Below are 22,972 nucleotides of genomic sequence, written 5' to 3' on the forward strand. Positions count from 1 at the left end.
CTGTTCTTAACCCTGTTCTTATTGTTATAGAGAGGGGCTGGTAAACTGCCCTCAAAACAAATGCTAAACCACTACTTGCCTGGTTGTTAGCAGATGGTACTGTATTTAAAGGTTGATAGGCTTCCCCTCACCTCTTCTGCCTTATCCTACCTCCTTTTAGAAACAAACAATTAACTCTGCCCTGTAGCCAGGGTTAACTGGATCCTAGGGACAGAAGAAAATAGCTGTAGCTTCATTTTTTTACCATCACAAAGAAGTGTGCTAAACCTTGCCCAGCGGCCCTCCACTTCCTCAAGGGTAGTTCATCATACACTGTTTTCTTCCTGCTTTATTAATTTGGTAATATAGAACTTCGTCAAAATAAAAGACTTTGGGAGTTATGTTCCCCAAATGTTTTATGTGGCGGATGCCCCTCTAATGGTTTTGATCAGTCTGTTTTGCAGACTGAGTGGCATTTGGCATGAGGAAGTGTGGGATATCACCTGTACATATGTACCTCTTTCTTTGTGCACCTGAAGGCATCCTTGTGCTGTTTGTGTGCTTGGATTTGCTGTTCTTTGTATTTTTTGTAGTTCCAGTCTGTCCCATCTCAGAGGACGGTCGAGTTGCAGAGTCCCGCAGGCTTGTGTTTTAGCAGGCATAGCTTTGCGGAACATGAAAGGACGATGTTGATGTACGCAGCTGCTGCTCCTGCTGTTGGTTTGCCAGTTTCAGGATGACTTCCTTGGCCTCCTGTTTTCCCTGCAGCCCCCAACTCGGTTTGCTTATTTGTATCTGTAAAGAACATGAGAAAGAGCTGCTCTTACATACGCTGGTGCACAGGGGGCTGTTGTTCTGTTTGACCCTTTGCACTGCTTCCCAAGGAGGGATGCTCTGCATGTTTTCATTCCCGCCCTTTTTATAACAGATCATAACTGCAATCCTCTGTGGTCATTAAAAAAAAAAATCCACCATCTCCTGGGGCTAGCGTGGTCATGGGGCACTGCTTTTTATAAACACTGACATGGCTGAATGATGCACCAAGTATTGCTTCCAGCCATCCTCCATTTTCTAGCCCAAGTCAGCAGGTACCGCTCGCAGCTGGGAGAGTAAAAGGAAGCTTTGGGGCTGGGCTGGAATAAATTTAACTGGGGTCCAGCCCAGGCCTCAAGGCTCCCTTCAGCTGCTGCTAAACCTGCAGCGAGACACCTTAAGCACTCTGCTGCAGCATCCTCTTCTATAAAAAATAGGTGGGGACACCTTCTCAGGGTGTGGTAGTGTTGGTTTGACGGTTGGACTCGATGATCTTAGAGGTCTTTTCTAACCTTAATGATTCTATGATTCTGTGATTCTCTTACTGGACCTGAAGAACAGTCCCAGTGTCCGTGATGTGGCCGAACTCATTATAGCAACTAAAGACACTAATGGAAACATTGCACAGCTAGACTAGTCTATTGCTCAGGTGACTTCTGTAGGCAAGGGTGTCTTGAAAGCCTGAGGTCTGCAAGACTCTTTAAGCTTAGGTACTTAATAACAGTTTAATGATTGAATTTTTTTTGTGATGACTAAGTCAGAGAGTATATGTGAGTTCTTTTGGCATCATCTTAAATTAGGGCTTGCCAATAGCAAAGTCTTGCCAGCCTTCCAGCTCAAAGGGAGAAAGTTTTCATCCGCTGAGTTACTATAACCTGTAATGTACCAACCCCCAAGAACACAGTTCTTGTTTCCTACCGTGAGATGGCTGGAAATTTTAAATTTCTGTAACAAACAACTTTTCTGAGTTATCTCTAAAGTTGTTGGAACCACTGAGGGATGTCTGCTGAGTGCGTACTTTAGAGGGCAGTTTGAAATTTTAAGAGTTGAACAGAGTGAGACACTGCAAATATGTCGATATCCAGGCAGAAAATGCAAGGCATACCTCCTGGGCTAATCCTCATCAAGGATGGGGATTTGAGCAAGTAATCTCCAAGAGGCCAGATCTTAGCATCTCAGGATCTCTAATCCCTTCCCATTGACTATAACATTTCTTTGAAAATTGTTGTCCTCTTCTGCAAAAGCTTTTATTTCTGGGGCATTAGCAGCATCTCCTTCTCTGGATATTATCCTGATCTAGTCTTTGAATATCCTCTGTCTGGTCTCTATTCAAAGTTGCCGTCTTGCCTCGCACTGATTGCATTCGACGTTTGGCAGCCTCTGGAATGACACAGTGATCATCACATCCACTGCTACTTCTCCAGGCCTGCCTGGATCCCTTAGATCATTTTCTTCAGGCCACTGGGCCACCTCTCTCAGGCAGCTTAAGCAGAACATTGCCGAAGCAGAACATGATCTCTCTCATCACATCTGATGACACTACCTGTCTTTTACCTCCCTACTGTGGGTTTCATTTTAGGGAATGAGTAGGGAGGAGGAGAGATTGATTTGTGAAGGTCTTTGAGAGGAAGAAGCAGTGGGAAATGGAGATCTGGAGAAAGGATGTAAATGAGGAATGGTAAGACTGGTGCAACGTGATGGTGTCGATCTTAACTGATGTATCTTTTAAGTGGACTGGGTGAAAGGGATTGTGGCAAGGGGGAAGGCATGATACTTTTGTTAGGCTATCACAGAAGTTAGGATGACAAACGATGAAAGGCCTGGAGAAGGGCTAACGGGACAGAAAAAGAGGATGGATCTTCCTGAAAGGTGTAAGTATGGTCTGGATTTCTTAGGAATATGAAAAGAAGGGAGTAATGACGTTTGTACCATGCTGTCTCACCTTATCTGGGACTGTGCATGATCCTTGGGTTAGTGGGAACTCTCCCCTGTCACAAAGAAGCAGTTTTAGCTTTAGGATCATAATGTAGCATCTTGGAGGGGCCTTCAGACCGTGTCTGTTTGTCCTAGAAGTCCATTCTGTTTCTACACTTGCACCAATGACACTGCTTTGATGTTGGGTAATGGCACCCTCTGAGGAACTGTATGTGACCTTTTAGGAGAATGGTACTGTCTTGCATGAGCTGATCGTAGTCAGCTGCTAAGTGACGTTGCAAAAAAGGGATACAGCTCTGCCTTTTCTAGGTGTTGTCTTTTGTTTAATAATCCAAGAAAAAAATGTCTGATTGCTTTTTGATATTTTGTTTGTTTGTTTCTTAGCTATAAGGGATGCTGTTACGACTCTTTCTCATTGTGCTTTATTACTGATGAGTAAAAGGTGTCAAAAAACGTGCTCCTGTGACTGCCACACAATCAACATGAGTGTATCTGATGCGTGTGGACTGATGTCAAGGAGAATAAATACTTGCCTAACACTTTGTGATCCTATCTTCCAACTTTTAGGATGGAGAGAATAAATGCCTGCTAGCCTTTCCTCTTACCAGTCATCATTTTGAGGGATTTTGTAAACTTTTCCCCAAAGTCTTAGGAGAACTTGGTGAACTGAGTCGGCTAACTGCCATGCCCATAGGAGAGGAATAAGAGTTTAGCAGAGTGCACGGAGCAACATCAGCATAAGAATAGCAGAAAAGCTAAAATAATCATTTATCTCAGTGTTTGGTGTGAGAGAACCTGGGGAGGTTCTCAGGACCCTTGTTTCATGCAGCATGAGTCTAAGCTGTCTCAAATTGGAGTGTCAGTAGAAGTAGGTTTAGAATAAATCAATAAAATGAATAGTAACAAGTCACTGGGATCAGATGTTACTCCCCAAAGACTTCTAAAAGAACTCAGATATGAAATTGCTGAACTCCTAACAGTCGTGTGTAATCTATCATATAAATCAGTTTCAGTGGCAGAGGAAGGTGGAAAATGTGATGCCAATTAAAAGAAATGATTCTGTTTGGGGAACATCTAAGCAATAAGGTTGTCATTTTACCAATACATTAGTCCAGCATAAACTGGACTGGCGCTGTAGTCAAAAGCAGCAGCTCAGCCTTCCCCAAGCAGGCATATCTGTGCCTCTACAGCCTGGCGTGTGATTCTGTAGCGGACCCGAGTAGGGAGCTGGTCCTGGTTGATGCTAACCAAGGAAATACTGAATTATTGGTTTTAAGATGGATCAGTTTCCTGATCCACTTAATCTGTCAGTGGCACAAACCTTGCCCCTGGCACAGGGAGAGGGTGGCAGGGAGTGGGAGATGCAGAGATGAGGGCAGTGGGAGAGAAGGACTGCTGCCTTTAGCAGCTGAACTTGCTTGTTGGAGTTTGATTAGATGCAAAACTGCAGCATTAAGTTATGACTTTGTGCTGCGAAATTGGGTGGCAGTACAGTAAAAGTAGAAGGAAGAAATGCGTGCAGAAATATTGTACTGAGGGAAGGGAAATGGTTTTTTTGCAGAGATAAGTCAGATCCTGTGTATCCTGTAGAGCTGTTAAAAATCTGAAGAAATACGAGGGCGTATGTGGTCTGGTCTGCCTATATCTTATATTTGTATTTCCCGAATGCTTTTGATAAAGTCCCTTGCCAAAAATCCTTAAAGAAATTTAAAGATCCTTTTGATAAGGAAGAAGATGCTTTTCAGGACTGATGATGACTTAAAAGAGAGAAAATGAAAGGTAAGAGTAAGTTGGCAGTGTTTGAAATGGAGAGAAGTCGCCAATGAAGACTGGGGTGCTGCTGAGTGTGGGATAAAAATTGAGGTAACAGCATGTGCTGACAATATTAAATGGTTGAGGGTCTCGTGATAAATGAAGCCATGGTTTCACCTCTGGTGGCCATGCAAGATTATGTTCTTGTACACCCTGTTATCCCCACCTCTGACTGCCTGTTTGAGCTGTCGTGTTGTCCTGTCGTCATACTGACAAACTTTGCTTAGGTGTCTCTGCAAGGTGAGTTAGATCAGGAAGCTTATCCAACTCAAAAATAACCTCATGAAAGTAGTAAGAACAGGGCAGTGTAGGTCTGGGAAAATGAGTTGGGGGTGGGCCCCCTCAAACCAGCCCCGTGGCTGAAGAAAGATGAAAGGAATAAAAATCTGCATGACTGGGTGATAAAATTGCAGATGAGATCCAAGTTTGAAAAATGCAAAGTAATGCATTTTCTAACATTGAGAAAAGGAAATCCTTATTATACATATTCAGCAGAGGTGTTGAATTGACTAATATCATGCAGAAAGTAGGTCTTTGGAGATAGTATGGATAATTCTCAGAAATTTTTGATCAGCATTGATCAAAAAGGCAAACAGTATTTGGGCTAATTAGGAAAGAAGACGAGCAAGAACCATAGTTATACCATTGTATAACTGTGTAATATGGTATGTATAATATGGTTCCTTCTTCTCCCCCAGCTCAGAAAGGTTGTAAACGAACTAAAAAAAGCTTGAAAAGGGCAGCAAGGGCGATTAGAAGTATAGATTAAATATATCTAAGAATAAATAGTCTAGGTCTGGTCATCATAGAAAAGCAATTTCTGTAAAGGAGGCATAAGGTGATTTATGAGACTATGAATTGGGTGGGGAAGGTGAGTATGGAAAGATTATTCATTGTTTCTCATAATGTGGGAAGTATTTTGTAACAGTGAAATTATTGGGTTTATAACTAATAAGGAGAAGTTCTTTTCTGATATGATGCACAGCTAAACCGTGAAACTCACTGTTGTGAGGATTTTGTGGAATCCAGAGATTGGAAGGGTTTAAAAACAAATTAGGCAAAATCCTGGGGAAAAACTCCATCACTGCAGTGATGTCGATACAACTTCCCATTTGGAAAGTCTACACTGCCAGTTGCTGGAAGCTAGGAGGGTATATCAGAGAAAGATAACTCTGTATTTGTTTTTTTTCTTTTTTTTTTTTCTTCCCTTGGGTATCCCCTGTTGGCCCCTGTCAAAAGACCTGGTTCTATTTTATGGGGATCTTTGATCTGACCCAGTATATCGCATGCAGCATGTTGCAGTTTGGAAGGAATTAATCAGCATCTAAGGTTATAATAAGATACTAGTTCCTACAGGTGGGACAACTGAGCAAGTTACCCATTCGGCTGGCAGCAGAGAGTGAACAGTTCTGCTAACGGCTTTGCAAATGGTGTGGTGGGGCCTGGAGCTGAGACAAGAGAGGCAGGAGCCCTGGGGCTAGCATGAGGTTGGAACCAAGGCTGCTGGCAATGACACTGGCTTCAAAAATGGGAAGATCTGAGATCCTCCAGTTGTCCTCCTGTTCATTGCCGTGTAGCTCCTTCTCCTCTGCTATACTGGGTTTGACCTTGAGCCAAGTAGGTCTAAGCATCTTAGTAGGAAACTATCTTTTTTCCTTTGGCAGGCTTATTTTCTGTCACATTAGTGAGCTGAATCAGCTTGCAGAAGGAGTGCCGTGTCTGGGATTCACTACAGACAGCGTGTCACACGCTGCGGTGCCTAAGCTAATAGGAAATGCCAGTGAGGGGAGTATGTCGAAGATGCTGTCTCCTGGCAGGAGCTCAGACAGTTATTTCTGGGAAATGAGGACTCGGAGCCTTGAAAAAGGGGTTTTTTTTTGCACTGGGGCACTAAAGCTTGTTTAGGGCAGACTTTTGGAAAGGCAGGGTCTGGGGATGCTGCTCCTGGATTGTCTCACCATTATATCCAATGACTGGGAAACTAGAGGCAGCATGGGGAGAGATGAACATCCTTCGTGATCAGGACTCTCTCTATAGATACTGATGGTATTTTTTCAGTTCATCACAACAAATAGTTTTCATGGTGTAAGCATGCCTAGCATAGTAGCCCATTTCAAGGAGGGAAAAGAACTGAGGCAGCCATCAGACAAACACGTGGTTTCAGTCTGCCCAGGAGCATCTAGGCACCTTTTGTTACCTCAGGCACCTAAGTAAATTTTTTTGTACCCTGTGCAAGAATAGCTTGGGGTGATGGTAGGGTCCCAAGTGTTTAATGTGTTTTGTGTTTGAGTCAAATTTGCAAAAGAAAAAACTACCCACTATATATGATAGTCAATTAGATCATAATATTCTTAGTTCCTCAGTCTTTTCTCTGCAATTCTGTGGTTCATTATAGCTAGTTGTCACCTTTTGCTATGTGAGAAAGTGGTAAGGAGCTGTCATGAAAGTCTAGTGTGAAACCATTTATTATGAAGACGTGCATTGTAGACAATATGAGGGGTTTTGATGATCTTAGTGGTTTAAGCAGAAAGCAATTGGGAAGTGCAGGTCTACCAGGAGAACTTTTTTAGGGGTGAGGATCAATAATTTTCTTCCGACAGTGAAAACGTCTTTGAAATTTTTTTTTTTTAAGTCGTAAAAGGCAGAACGTGTTAATTTGTTGTACTGCAAAATAGACTTGGGTGATGTAAACGTTTTGATGAGGTACCTGTGAGACAAGTTGTTGTGACATTGGGAATTTGGTAAGGTTTCTGGAAAGCCAGTGCAACCCTAAAGAGTTTTAATCAGTTATTTGTAAAATCACTTTCATCCTAATGACATTGGAAGTCTAGGTGATACGAATGAATTGTCAAACCAATGGAGTAAGTATTTCAAATATATGAAAAGATATATGGTCATCTAGATCTCTAAATTAACAAATGCATTAAGTAGCTGAGATTATAGAGACATGTTTGTATATTTAAGAAATATTTCTTTAGAACTTTTTTCAGAATAGGGCTTTTGATAATTGCTGATTGTCTTGTGTTGTTAAGCCAAGAAGTGAGTATGGAAGGGATAAAAAGATCTCGAAAGGTTCTGTTTTTTAAAAATGCTTGTATTTATTTAGCAATAAAAGAGTAGTAGAGGTTGCCTCTTAGTATCTGCCTTAGCCTGAGTCCTTTAGTCTGAGTGTGGCTGGTCAGCATCAAATCTAGCACAAATAACTAGTGTTGCCACGTCGGATGGCTAGGACTGAGGGCCATAAAGGCAAAAAGGAAAACTGAGTCACTGCACAGCACTGATGCCAAAGAGATCTCTCTCGACAAGGGAGATGTTGTCTTACAAGTACACCGGCCACTTGGGTTGATTCCCTGTCTGGCTTAAATGCTACACTGGACTTGGGGTCAGTTCCACAGCTGCAGGTTTGCAGGTAAAGCAGGCCAGATCCCTTCTGTTGCAACTAATGTCATACTGGTTCTAATGAGCCATAAGAATGTCAAAGGCAAAGGAAGTCAACATCGATTGGGGCTTAGCAAAAAGTCATAGCCAAATTCTGAAATGAGTCTGAACTGTGGTAACTCTTACTGACTTCTGTCTGCTGGAGATCGACTCCTCTGTAGCAGTGGGATTAAACCACTAAATGTGAAATGTATGAAGGAAGAGGACAACCCCTGCTGTGAAGGTGACAACTTTCTAGATCCTCTCAGCCCCAGATACAGCCCTATCTTCATGTTTTCCCAGAACGTGGCTCATGAAGCATTGAAGCTGACTAACTATAAAACATACACAGTTATCTCAAAGCTGCTGTTTCTACTGGAGAAAAAGTGAGACATGATTTATAAGAGAGTAGCATAAGAGGAATAGCAACAGATGGTGTGTGGGTTGGCAGGTCAGTTAACTGAGAGTAGGAACTGGAAATGCAAAACTGAAATATCAGCGTTGCCGCTTCTTATGAAGTGTCCGTGCGTCCTGTTCCTTCAGCGGGAGCCACAGACCATGCAGTCCTTCAGGAAACCCCAACTGTGGTGTCCTTCACCACAGGTCTCCCATCTTCTGTGGGTATTTACTCATCCTCACCACTTATGTCCTTCTCCTTCCCTTCCTTCTTAAGGCTTTTTACTGTCAAACCCTGATCTGCAGACTGTTGAAAAACTGGACACTCTCTTCAGTCCTCTCTTTCTGTGTTTCTCTTCCACAATACAGAGATTCACCACCTGCCGACATAAGTAGGGGTGTTTGTCCATTAAGACTCCTGTGTTGCTATTAGCACTTAGTGAGGTGGCTGTTAAGTCGGAAGCTCATTCTCTGAATACAGCAAAGCACTCCTTCCCAAGAGCTGACTCTCTGTAATCTTATAAAACTTGGATATAGTGCTCTGAAATTCAGATTTTTTTTGAAGGGGGCTTTCACAGGGTGGGGGAGTTTTTATGTAAGAATGCTGAAAACATAAAACTGTGTCTTGACATACTTGCTGCATCTTTGAGTCCAAGAATACAGTTCATGCACTGTCTTCAGGGTTTGAATTCCAGTGTTTCCAGTGCTCAAAGTTGCTATAATACAATGATTTTTTTGTGAGATTAACATTTTCTGAGGAATATAAAGAGCGTGTTCATTCCCCGCCCACAGGGTGGAAGGATGGATTCACTGAAGACCTGTGCTTTGAGGTTGTGTATTAAGAATCTCAAAGAAATCTGTTCTTCAAAGCTGCTTTTTTCCCCTTGTGAACTAAATTTACTCTCATGCTGTTAATTCCTCCTTCCCCCGCAATCCTTCTTAACATGCCCTGAGTTCAAACGGTTTCACGGTATTATGGAAGTAGCAGCCTCGGTCTTTTTGTGAGTAGAGCAGGAGCGGGGCTGGTTTTGGCTATAGCCAAACTACAATTGTCATTATGTTACTAAGCTCCCTGTCATGCTGCCTGTTAACTACCGTTAGGTGATACTTTGTTCTATAGTGTGCTGATGCAGTCGTTTTCTTTCGCACCTTAAAATTTTCTGAAAATCCTTGTGCTCAGAGGACACCCAGGGAAATTCAGAACAAAAAGCCACAACCAAAGACCTATTTGTGAACCGTAAATTGGAATAGATTTCTGGCTATTTCCCGATGCGTAGTGCCTGATGAGACTTTCTGTAGGCTCTTAAGATCTCCCTTAATAGCTGCCAACCCTGGGCTGCATTACAGCACCGAACGCCTCTGCTTGCTGTGTAGTTGAATGAAATCTATTGCTTGAGAAAGCCTGTCTGTGGTATCGGCAAACCGGTGCCAACACACTCCGGATTATCAAGTGCAGCAGAGCTCGGCTCTGCCTTGCCCTAATGCTGGCTGCTGCCTTCTCTATCATATCCAAGGGAAAAGAGTAGCTGTGGCAGCAGCTGCTGAAGGCCAGATTTGCTGTGTGCTGGATGAGGTTGGCAGGGGATTCTGCTGTGGTTTGTGTTATCTTGCTGGGTTTTGATTTTAGTGGGCAAGTCAGAAGATCGGCTCTTGGATGTAGGAATAGATGGTTGTAGTAGGAGTACTTTTGTGAAAGCGGAGGTGCCTGTCTAAAAAGGAGATAATGGAGCAGAATGCACTTGGCATAAATTCGGAAGCTTTGTGCGTTAACTGCGGTTGGTAAGCTCATAATGCAGGCTTTAAATTGCTGTCGCCTTTTTAGAAGGAAAGGCTTGATCCAGTTTGCTATCAGCTGGGGTATATAACACCTTTTAGGAGGGTCTTTGTGGTTGGCATTGGAGACAACCTTTTTTTTTTTTTAAAGTCAATTTTGATCCTTTCAGAGATTGAAACAGGAGTAGAATTATAGCACTTTGACAGCCAAAGGTTTCTCGTGAGATGTCAGTTACCCTCACGGAGTATAGCTGGTTCTGGCAGAAAGAGCTTTTCAGAATAGCATTAGTTACTGCAATAAAGTAAATTGCTTGTCCCATCTTTTAGACAAGGTGAAAAATACAAATGTGAGTTGTAGCTGTGGCAGCAGCTTGCATTGCCGTCTCCTGAGCCAGGCTGAGATCATGAGATAACCTTGTCTGAGTTCAGAAACGCTTGTGAGATCCTTTGGAAACCAAATCAGTACTCACTCTCTGAAGTGAAAATGTGACGGCTTGTTTTCAAGGACACTGAGGGCAAAAAAATTGGAGGACGGGGAGAATAGATCAATGTAAATAAAGTGGCAGCGTTGATGGATCTAATTTTGATGGAAGCTAATAATAAAAAACTTAGGCTTTCTTGTGACAACATTTGGGATGAATTATGATTTTATTCCTTTGCTTGAACTTGAGTTTTGATGGAGATACAAATTGCCAGAATCAGGGATGTAATCATGGAGAAATCATGCTGTCTGACCTGGGACTGCTAGGGGCCTTTATGTCTCACATTCTACTGCTTTTCAATTTCCTTCCTTTTTTTCCTGCACCCTGCATCCCCCTCCTGCCATTATCCCTCCTCCTGCCCACAAGGCTCTACCGATTCCCCAAGCAGCCTTTCTTTAGCCTTCGCCACCCCCATTTCTTAGAATTTAGGGCTTGTTGACCTCTCTCAAGGAACTGCTGCAGCTAAAACCAGAAAGCCAGATACTGGTTTTGTTCTTTCCCAGTTGTGAATTCAGAGCCCCGGCATCAATGCAATAATGAAACCCTTGTTGGGTTTCATTCCCTGCCCCGATAGGAGCCTTGTCCATGGGATTTTGTTTGTTGTTACTGTTAGTACATCATGGGGGATGCACAGCCACAAGCTGGAAGCAAACAAACAACAGCGAAAAACAACCACAAACAAATAGCATTTGTCAGATCCCAGTTGTCAAAGGGTTTTCATTCAAAGTCTTAAAGCAGCAGTGAGCGTGCAACGTTGCCCCAAAGCGTGGAAACCACCGATAACGGGCAAATGCAAACAGTTTGCCTACTAAGGTGACTACAGCTGCTCCTCTGACTGTTGCATTGCTGTCTGTAGAGATAACCCTGTAACGGGCAGGTGGAAAATTCCCATTCCCAGCAGGCAGAGGCAGGGAGGCAACATCTGTATGATTAAGAAATTCAGCAGACACACAGGCCCCCCAGCTCCCGGCAGGTGAAAGGCCTCCTCGCCTCCGCCTCCAACTGCCTGGGCACGAACAAAGAGGCTGCGTCGGGGCGGCCGAGTAATTCTTCGGACGGGCGAACAGACGCAGACCTCTGGCCTGCTCGAGCCCGGCATGCCTGACTGCGAGGAAGCAGCCTGGGCCGTGCTGCAGGCTCCTCGCTGTCCTCTCCCCCCGGCCCCGAGAAGGGATGTCCCCCCCGAGCAGGGCCTGGGAAGCAAGGGGACGCTGTCCGCTCCCTCCTTGCTCTCCTGGTGACAGCGGTGTAGGGCTCTTGGGCCACACACGGCTTGCAAACGCTTTGAAGACAGCGTCCGTGCCGGGGCTGCGAGCTCTGCCCAGCGGGGCTGCTCGGTGGGCAGGGAGCCCTTCCCCAGGGCGGTGCGAGACCTCGGGGAGCCATTGCCATCGTGGGGCCCCCCTTCACCCCTGAGGTTTGCTGTGGGCAGAAGCCCCAAAGCGTGCGCACACACACGGAGATTCTGGGATGTGGTCAGTCGGGAAACCTGGGCGTGTTGGGCAAGCTGAGTCTGAACCGGGGGAGGGTCTCTGCCAGCTGAAGCTGGGCTTCTCCCATGTGTTCCCCAGACCTTCAGTACTCTCCCAGATATTTCTCTTCTGTTGCAAAGCAGCAAGAAAGTGTTTTCCTGAGGTCTGTCCTGGTGCAGTGTCACAGGGTTGAGGCAAGTTTTGTTACAGTCTTCAGCGTGATGGCCCATCCCTAGGCAAAAGTTTTGGCACATCTTACGGGTTGCTTGTGCAGCTTATGTAAATATTTGGAAGTTTATTTTCTTTGATGTGTGCATACAGATTGTGTTAGTATTAATGAGAATCTGATCTCCCTACTCGGGTGAGGGTTTTGATGTGCAGATGGACCATAGGGCATTTGATTTAACATCTCAGTTTAAAGGATTGGAAATTTGTTCAGGGAATCAAGGTTAGTAAGATGCAATTTGGGAAGTTACAACTATGTTCTTGGTTACAAAGAATGATAAATCTTTAAATAACAATTTTCTAAAAGCATCTGAAAAACATGAAAATGCCATCAGCTTTGCAAGAAACTGCTGTATTGGGTTTTCTTGACAAATGGAGAGCATTCAGATCCTCCTAGAGGGTATGGCCATGTGGGTCTGGGATGAGGGATTTTACAGCAAAGGGCCGGACCAGTTGCCCGAAGTGCCATTATTCGTAGCGTTAGCAAGAGTGGCAGCTCCTCTTCTGAACCCCTGTGACCTAGGGGAGTGCTGGGTACGAATCAGGGCAGAGAGACTAGGAAAGTCTGTCATTAGGCCATGTACAAGCTCCGTTGAGGTCAACGTTTGTCAGGATTTTGTGTTCCCTGCTACAGAGAACGGCAGCTCTGTATGATCAAGCTTCAAACTGAACAAAAAAAGGCAGCTTTTGTATTTATCTTAAAATAATTAGATGTTGTTAGTAGTTTTTGGATACTCTCATTTAAAATGGGAAGTGAATGCACCACTTCCCCTGCTAATCTGTGAATCTAGAGATTCACAGCATTTGGCTTGACCATTCATGATTTATTTACTTTTTAAAATTCAGACATAGGCATGTGGTGATGATTTATTCCTCCTTGTAATTGGATACAGTGATTAAATGAGCTTGCATATTATACTTCATTGTCCTTCTGGGATGTGGGCTGCTATGTCTTTAAAACAGCAGCGCCTAATAGAATTCATTCCAGCTCCTGTATATTTACTGTAATTTGTGGTGTGTTTCTAAAAACTGATTTGGAAAGTTGCTTTTAAATATATGTTCTTATATAGGGAGTATTTAGCTAGCTGAAGAGTGGTATGTAATCCTCAGAGTCTTCCTTTATGTAATCCTCAGCGTCTTCCTTTAAGATGCTTTGCTACCTTCTCTGACAGGCACTCTTTAGTAAAAATAAATACATGCTCACTATAACCTGAAAGAAGCTAGAGGTTGTGTTACACCTAACAGAAGTTTCTCCCAGCCTGCAGCCACTGACAAGTGATTGCAGTCTGTTTAAGGAGACTGTCATCACATAATCAATGATTTTCCATAGACTAGCCAGGGATGATATAGAAAGGATACTGCTTCTTAGTAATAAAAAAAAAAAAAATTAAAAATGGGTTTTTATAATTGGCCTTAATGACTAACTGAATAAGCAAAGCAGTTTAATGACAAAAACCTTATTTACAGAAACAAATACGGAAAGATAATGAGTTATCATTTTACATATATACAGGCACTCAGAAGTATGTTTGACTGGTGCTATGCAAACACAAAATAAGAGACAGTGCTCTGCCCTGGGAATTTATAGGGTCCACTAAGAGAAGACCCAGCAAGCTGGTGCAGCGGAGAGATGGGAACAGCAGTGAGAGAAACTGGATATGGACGCAGCTTGCAGAATTTCAAATAAGGAGGGTTATCTCAGAGGTGCTAGTAGTCCCGGTGTTTGAGATTTTATCTTTTAATCAAAAAAACCCAGTGCTACCAGTGGCAGCTTGAGGCGCTATCACTACATCTCCTTTGGCTGAGTTATTTTATGTCTACAAACATAGCTGTGCTTACGTGGCAGCCTTTACTTCAGTGAGACAGTAATTTGTCTCTTTCTTCTACGGATGCACTTACTCCCATTACTTATAGGAACACAGTGTCTCTGAGAATTTACTGCCCTGTCTCAAATTTGGTTGAAATTTGTCAACGGATTCAAAGGTTACAGGGATAAGGGAGAGCAAGACTTACAGATAGTTGGACAGACAGTTCAGTTGCAAAAGCCATTTTCCTTTGGGGAACAAGAAGGAAGAAGTAGTGCTGAAGGAAAGTAGAAAGTATGCTGTTGTTAGCCTATTTCATTTGAAAAGGGTTTGGAAATTTGATAGGGAAAGGTGATTCGCAGGTGGGATCACCTCTGAATCTCACATTTGGTGGTCTTGGCCTCACTGGCAGGAGGTCAAACGCACTGGTATTGCCTGCATGGGACTGGCGGAGAGGCGAGCAGAACCGGAGTGAGGACGCTGGGTTTGTACTCTCAGCGTTGGCAGGTACCTCCCGCCTCAGCTCGTGCTGTCGCTGGGCCCGTGTCTGCCTCCCTTTCTACAAGGGAAAAATAAAGCTTGCATGTTTTGCAAAAACCATGCTGGCACTTATGGCCAAAAAGAGCTATAGAAATTAAAGATGGCAGCAAGAGCTAGTCATGGCAGGATGTTGTTATGTATAGTGGTGAAACGTGGTCATGGAGCAGATGAGCCGAGAGGCCCAGTTTAATACACTGTCCTATCTGTTACTGCAGTTCACGATTTTTACGTTTATCCTAAACACTGCACCGGTCTCACGTATGCTTGTGCAGAAAGGTACGGTTTACATCTTGGCCAAGGAGATTCCTCTGTGCCCCGTGGAAGTCCAAGGAACAGCTGGCAGTGTTGATGAAGGGGTGAAAACTGAACAAACCATTTCTACAAGATGCAGAATGCATCTCTTCCATTAGATGCTTTCCAGTTAGTGCATGAAAGATACAGTATCTTGTAAGACTTGGAAAAGAAAGATACCCAAGAAGAAAGCTGGACTATACCAGTCCAAAGCCATATTTATGGCTTTGAGAGTTGAGAGTTGAGTTCTGGGTGTATTTCTTGTGACTAAATCAATAAATAGCACTAAAAATCTGAAATAATGGCAAAAGTGAATATACACCTTTAGAAAATTACCCCACTGGGCTTTCATCCAGTAATTGCTTAATATCCCCTTTATTTAACTGAAATAAGCCAGGCCATCAAATAAAATCCCTGAGTAATTGTGGTACAGCTGAATCAAGGATCTAATGCTGAGCTCCCCGATGAGTGAAAATAGTTTGAAAACTATCAAAATAAAGATGTTCTTTCTTAAAAGTGTAACGTTGAACTACTGTGTATTGCAAGCAGCCGAAGGTCCTTGCACAAGAATACGGTTCTGCTGCCACAGGGAATTATGCCCACGCAGGTATTTTAATACTCACAAGCAGCTGAACTCCAGATAATGTCTACTCCTCGTGTCTTACCTCTTATGATCTTTAAACCATGCAAGCAAGAACCTTTGTTATTTCTTTCATGCTGCTGTCAGTACAGGGTTGTACTGACAAACCCAGCAGTTTGAAGTTGTTAGATGTTCTTAATACATACGCAGACTATGTGCAAGGCATTTTTTTATTGCTGTCTTCCATTAAGTTGTAATAATAAGGAGAAAAGCTGTCTTTAATTACATATTAACCTGTCAATGGAATGATTTGGGTGTCTCAGTATAGCAAGTACAATTTCAGGTTCATAATTTAAGGACATAGATCATGTAAATAAGTCTACAATTAATGTAATATTGTGTTTTAGCACCACCATCATGAAACGCATCAGGGTTTTTGGGAACCCATTCACCACATGGGGAAGCAAAATGCAGCTGTCTTAAGAGTGCTCTGGTGCTTGTTGTTCTGGTTTTATGCTATGAAGTTGTGCTTCGCTGCCCCGGGGAGTGGGGAGGAAGGCAGGTGTGAGAAATGTAAGATGCAAGTATGGCCCTGTTTGATTTTTGGGTTCTTTTGGGTTTCGTGTCCCTCCTGCCGCCCCACCTCCCAGTACGAGGAGGTCTCTGCTGTGCGTTGTAGGTGTTTAGATACTGTGTAAGTTATTTCAGAGGTATCTGAGCAGTCTGTGCCCATCAGTCTAAAGTATTGTACACCCTGGGGCAAAATGCTGGAAGTGGCATCCTCCAGCGCTGCAGTGAGATTGCAGTATGCTAAAGGCTGTCGGGTCTCCTACGGGGTTTGCAAGATGTGTTCCCTCCTCCTCCTTGCCCCCTGCCCAGCAGAGCCTGTAACGCATCGTAGCCATGCAGCACCTTTGCTGAGCCTTTTGCCTCCATATGTCAGAAGATGTTGGCAAGTGAGTCGCTGCTTTCGAGGTTACATGACAGTGGGCCACAGCTGCAAGACCCTGATGTAGTCTGTGCGACCCATTACACCAAAATTGTCCCACCGCTTGACCTAATGCATTGCTATTTCATGTGCTGGAAGAAGTCAGTGGTCTGCATGTTAGTCTAGTGCATGTTACTGCCATCTTAGGCAGAGATTTGGACCAAATCCAACAGTTCTTGCTCAGATGAAAATGCCATCATTCCCTTTGTAGGCAGTTCTGCCAAACCTACAGAAACCAGGAGTGTTCTGCCGGCGGAGGCTTTGTCGTGCTAGGCTTCCCTGAAGAGTCGCTGTGATGTTTACTGCACATGCTCCAGTGCCACATGTTGGGGAGCTTGCACTGCTTAGCATATTTATGATAATTTGGCTCCCAGAGGCAAACAAGATTCTACTTACATCTCCTTCCCTGGGCCGAAGCACAAAGAAATTTCCCCTTGCTGCTTTGTAGGGGGAAAATAATAGATCAAAGCTTCTTGCTAAACACTTTTAAAAATACACAGTGCGGATCCGTACATTTCTGTTCCCTTAAGGGACCTATCCCTCTGGTTGGTATGGAAAGCAGTTAGCAGCAGGTGCTGGGGATAACGCTGCACACTGAAGTCTAGGCATTGCACCTGACCTGCAGATCTTTAGATGTGGCATTGACACATGTAGTTTGACCTGTCCTTTATCCATATTGTGTACCAGTATGGAAGGTATTCTGGTCACTGTACTGTAGTCCTGGTAATCTGCTGGACTGGATATTGTCCAAATACAGTAGATTTTGGAGCCTGTCATTAGGTACTGAAGTTAAAAACTTTTTGGGCTAATAGTCTTAACTTTTTATGTATTTGAAAATAGTGCCAATTAAGATTTTTAAAAAATATATATATAGATGTGATTTTTGAGTTGTAAGCAGAAAATTTGGGTTCATATTCTCAGAAGTGTCACTGAAAAGTAGGGTCTTTTAAAGTATCTCAAATTGAAGACCCAAAAATGAAGAACTCGCAATCTTTTTTTGAAGATGTGATGATATTTTTATGTTTATATATAATACTAGAGCTGAAGGTTACTGTTTCCTAGGAGTAGATTTTCCAACTCAGCAATGAGAAGGACATGCTGAACTTGAAACTTGGTGGTTCTTCAATGCCATACGAGTGTTGGACAGCAAAGATGAAAAGAATGAAGATTAAGTCCATCTTCCTTTATATTAATTTTGTGAAAGTCAAATGTCTAGTCTAATTTTAAAGTTCCCTTTAGACTCAAATGCATGCTGAGCTGGTGGACCTGGGAAAAGGCCTGAGCAGCCACGAGCACCTCATAGCACCCACTTGGTAGGACCAGGCTCACAGTGGCAGAGGGGACAGGCGATGCAGCCCCTTCATGTGCGCCGCTGTCTGTTGCTGGAGGACAGCTGTGTGCCACCAGGCAGCAAAAGGTCCTGCTGGCAGTGACAGCTCTCGGTGGCACCTGGAAATCGTGTTATCGAGGGGTCCGGACTGGAGAGCATTGCACCCCTTTGAGTGCCTGGAGATGAGGGTGGTGGCAGGGATGCAAAGAAGTCCAGGTGCAAGACAGATGGGGAAAAGAAGAAACTTGCCTTGCACTTGCTCGTGCAGCTTTCCCCGAGACAGGCAGGTGAGTGGGTGCCGGGCGGTGTGCCTGCTGGGGGTGAAAACCGGGGAGGGCAGACCGGCAGCACGCTGTGCTGTTACTGCTGCATGCCCGCCTCTTCTGCCCCATAAGGCAGCTGGACCTGGGGCAGAAGGATGAAAGGGAACCATTAAATCTTTTATCCTCCATCCTGCTGCTCCAGGCAATCCTGGCCTGGCTGGCTTAAAATAACGATCAATGGGAAGAGAGGACCGGTTTTTCTCCTAAAGTACTTTCGGAGATGCTTGATGTGAACAAGGAGTGGCTGCCTTCTGCAGCGAGGCTTATGCGAGTACTTCACGTGTGTTTTAAAATACAACAGTTTACCGTCAAGTGAAATTTCACTGCATGGAAAGCTTAACAGTTTTAGTTGCAGTAGTCAGGGGCTTTTTTAACAAAAAGTAACAGTATCTTAGGGTGACTCCTATAGGCAATATTTCTAATACTTCGAAGTGTATAAGGCGTAGCGGATTTGTCCAATAATTTCTAATAACCCTGACCATTATAGCTGCACATTAATCACCAGGGCTCCCTCCTACCTGGGGAAAAAAAAGAGCTTCAGATTTCTATGTGGAAAAATTAGTGCCTCATTAAAGCTAGACAAGTTTGACATTTGCTCTCTGCCTGTGGTTTCAGGGCTTTTTGTCCCTCAAACAAAATATGAAACTGCTCCAATGCATGTGATAGCAGCAACTGGAATGCAACTTTAGGAGGATCTTTGACCTTACCAGACAGAATGCGTTTGATTCATTCTGCAGATGTTAAAATACTGCCAGAAGTCTCTGGGAGATGACCTTAGAAATTATTCTGAGTTCTGATTTTTGTGCTCTAATAAAAATTCTGGTTGTACAGGTTAAATATCTTGCCCTTACGTATTTTCTTTTTCTAACCTAATGCCAGAAATAAATGGCTTGCTCTTTATTCCTTTGTGCATTGATTTCTCTGTGCTTCGGTGGTTAGATGACATAACTACTATAATTGTTTTAATACATTAGCAGCAAATTATATATTGATGTTCTTTTTTCCATTGACCTTTCTTTCTCAACATAATTTTCATTTTTTGCTTCATGCTGTGTCCATGGTGGCATAGCATTTTTAGAGGATTTGATTTTTGGATTAAGGGCTAATCCTGCAAGGTCCTGAGTGTCATTGCCATCTGCTGAATTCAAGGGAGATCTGGGACCACTGAGAGCACCCTCTCAGACGTGACCAATATCTTGCTAGATTAGATAGTAATGATAGCAGTTTGCATTTAGTGTTTGTACTCGGATACATCCTGACATTTTTAGTAAATTGCTGTGGAATTGCAGATTATTGAGAAACTCCTATCTTTGAAAAGAGTTGCCCTCAAATCGTTTTTCTGTTTCTGCAGAACAAGCAATTTTCTGATTACAACTACAACTGGCTGGACATGCATTTGCATTGCTGAAAGGTGTCAGAGCATTGCATAGTATTATGTGAACCAAAACATGCAAAAATTCTACGTGTAGCAGTGTCTGCCTTGAGGTGCGACTATAATTTTTCTCATTTTACAGAAAGGATCAAGAGGGGTGACAAGAATTTATCAAGCTTAAGAGCTTTCAGCACCGAGAGGCTGAAAAACTTGAAAATGCTGTGCTGTAGCCCTCGTTTAGTTTAATTTGAACTGTGTGAGTGAATATTTAAAATAGCAAAAAATGTCTATTCCCTATAGAATAGTAAGTAATCAGCATCCATTTTACTCAGGCACAGGGAGCTCATCTGTCTGTTTGCCCAGCTGTAACCCCATCTCATAGGGCTGCTTTTCTTGATGATTGTGAGAAATGCAAGTTTTAACTATTTCTGAGCAGTTATAGTATTGCTAACCCCATCAGTGAATATCTTCTTCAAAAAAATTATTTCCAGTATGTGCTTTGAAGTCATAAGGTGCATTAGCATTATTGAGCCCAGCTTTTCAGTTGTACACAGGAAGATAAAAACCTCAAAGGATTCAGTTGGTTTCATGGGTTTTTCTTCTGAATGTACTCTGGAGGATGAGCATCACTAAATGTTAAAGAGAAGTGGCTGGTCCTGCAAGGTAGGGACGATGCAGTGAATGTAAATGAGAGCAAATTTTGAAGTTGTTGGTGATTTTTAAATTTGGAATTCTGGCTAATACTGATAAGTGTATTAACATGGGGATGTCAGGAGCTGACCATATGGTCATCCCATCGTCTTTGCGATAGTCACAAATGGGAAATGGCATAGCTAAGGAGTTTTAGAATTTGTCGTATGTTGTCTAAAATACATTTATTTCTCTCTCCCTCTTTGCCTTTCTCAAAAAATCTGCCCCCAAAACTCTGAAGAGGTCAAACAAAAATCTGTCCCCCAGAACTCCGAAGAGGTCAAACAAAAATCTGTCCCCAAAACTCCGAAGAGGTCAAACAAAACTCAGAGTTTGCATTGGTGTTTGAAAAATGCGTGTGTAACACCCATTCACATTTCATGCTGCTGGAGTTCCTACACGCTGCCCATCAATATGTTACACTCAGGTTCTAACGTGCTTCAGGATGAAGAAGATCTTACGATCTCTTTCTTGGTATGTTTCTGAAAGATAAATTGATCAATAAGGGCATTTAGTGATTGCCTCGGCTTGGAAAGCAGAGAGTTTAGAGAGTAGTATTTTTAGTTCAGTACATGAGTTTTCATCCTTTTACTCAGTTTGATTCTCTCATATTCATAGTGAAAATCACAACTGCGGTGTAGCACAGTAAGGGTTGCTGAACCAACACTACAAAATTGCCATAAGAGTAGTTTTAACCTGCAAGTTAACTGTGAATTCCAGAGGCTTGTTCATTCAGGCAATCTTTTTTTTTTTTCCTTTTTTTTTTTTTCTTCAATCTCCATACAGGTTTGGCCTCCTCCAGCAAATCCTTGGAGAAAGCTGAATAGCTACTTTGCATATAGTGGGAAAAGACTTGCATTCCAGTACTTTATCTATATTATAATCCGATTTAGTGTGGAATACAAGTCTGAAAAAACCTTAAGTCTTTCTGTAATTCTTGCACAGCCATTCACAATGGATTTGTACAGTGCAAAGTGGAAGAGATTTGGGTTCAGAATGGTGATAAGTTTTTAAAAAAACAAAACACCGAGATGAGTTGGTTTTCTATGCAGTTTAACAGATTTCATTATTAGTACCCTCTCCTCAACTTACAGTACGTGACATAGACAATCTGAAGATAAAGGAGTATAGAGTCTATATGCACAGTGTCTATATGTTTATACTCCTCTGTGTAGAGGAAGTTACCTTTTGTAAACCATTTAATTATATGAAAAAAGGTTTATGCGTTGCATATTTAAAATCCTGTTGGCCTTTTTGTTTTCCATAGCTTTATTTTTTCTTAATATTTAAATAATCATGTAATGGCAAGGAAAGAACATGGAAACAGAAATACTATGGAGTGGGAAGAATAGGGTGTGAAAAGTGCCCTGTGAAGTCCGATATGAAAAAGAGAATGGTTCTTGTCACCTCGGCAATCACAGTTTGTCACCGAAAGTGGGAGGACTTGTTTGGCTTATTCTTCACCGGGGTTTGGCTTTTTTTTTGTTGTGGTAGCTATTGAGAAGCAGCAAAACAAAAACTATTGAGGATGTAACAGGGTGATCAGAAAACCAGGACAAACTGGAATTTGTCTTCAAGTTATCTCTTCTTGTGGATATAAAGGGATTAATGACTCAGTGCTGGCATTAGGAATGATTATATCTGGCTTAGCTGGACAGGGTATCTAATATTAGCAATAGAGCAATAGGTATATTCTGAATACAGTTTGAGCTATTGAACATGTTTGTAATGTAAATGTGTATACAGTATTGTTTTAGCTGTGATGGTCTAAAGACACTGGTTGGTGCACATGCATACTAGTAATATGTGGACGTACGAATTGCTAGGTGGATAGTTAGAGAGGTGTATCTGTCTGTAACACTGGAATATTTCGCTACTTTTCCTTCTTTACTGATTCTGTGTGATGGCTAAACTGAAATACTTGCTTTTTAAAAACTGTCCTCAAATATATTTAATTTAATAAAAAGAATTTAAGTTTCACTCCATTTCCTTTAGATTAAGTCTCTTTCCATGTTTACGTAACAAGTTATTAATGTGAGACTGCTCCACTGATGCCTTGTACCCATGTGGTAGTTTAAGAAAATGCTCAAGTTTGAGAAGAGCTTACAGGTGTTAGACATGTCAACACCATGTAGCGTACTGCCTGTCCTGATTCGTTAAATGTGCGTCACGGACGATTTCTGGCTACAGGTCTGTATTCATTTCTGTCCTAAGGCTTAGTAATTGATACCCTGCCTAGAGAAGAGGGTGGAGGAGGGAGAAAAGAAACCACTGAAAAATCAAATTTGGTGTGTAAACCCATGTGAGAAACCCATTCTACCTTCCTGGCATTTAAAAACATGCCCTTACATTGAGTTAATATTGGCAGAGTTGCCCTCTCGGAGAGAAAAGGTCCGATCTGGCTAGAGAGGTAAGTGGGCACATGGAAGGCAGCAGGGAACTCTCTGATTTTTGAAGTACGGCGGAATATACGGTGGTGTTTATCCAAATTGTCTCTGGGACTCAAGATCCCCCTTCCCCACCAAATACACCACCGTTGCTATCTGCTGTCATCACCTTATACATGTAATACAGTTGCAACTTCTCTTATACTGCTGGGTCCTTTAGTTACCAGCTGAAAGCAAATATTCCCTGGGTAATTCATGTGTGTCAGAACATCCCATGTCTATATACTGCTCTTGCCATCCCTCAGCCACCCTGGGTGTATCTTGCAGAAGGACTTGTATATCACAGAAAGATGGGAAGAGCG

At 42.8% G+C, this 22,972-nt stretch overlaps 1 protein-coding gene across 1 annotated transcript in view; it reads left to right on the forward strand.

Annotated features, from left to right (window-relative positions):
• Positions 1 to 14,807: 14,807 nt before the first annotated feature.
• Positions 14,808 to 22,972, forward strand: part of RAPGEF5 (Rap guanine nucleotide exchange factor (GEF) 5) — a gene marked incomplete at its 3' end in the record, with an annotated part of 43,109 nt that continues 34,944 nt past the window's right edge. The window contains exon 1 of the mRNA XM_009583601.1: positions 14,808 to 14,925. Within this exon, the coding sequence (XP_009581896.1) occupies positions 14,808 to 14,925 (118 nt within the window). The remainder of the gene's footprint in view (positions 14,926 to 22,972) is intronic.

Source organism: Fulmarus glacialis, unplaced genomic scaffold, assembly GCF_000690835.1.
Source record: "Fulmarus glacialis isolate BGI_N327 unplaced genomic scaffold, ASM69083v1 scaffold5708, whole genome shotgun sequence".
Taxonomy (NCBI): Eukaryota; Metazoa; Chordata; class Aves; order Procellariiformes; family Procellariidae; genus Fulmarus; species Fulmarus glacialis.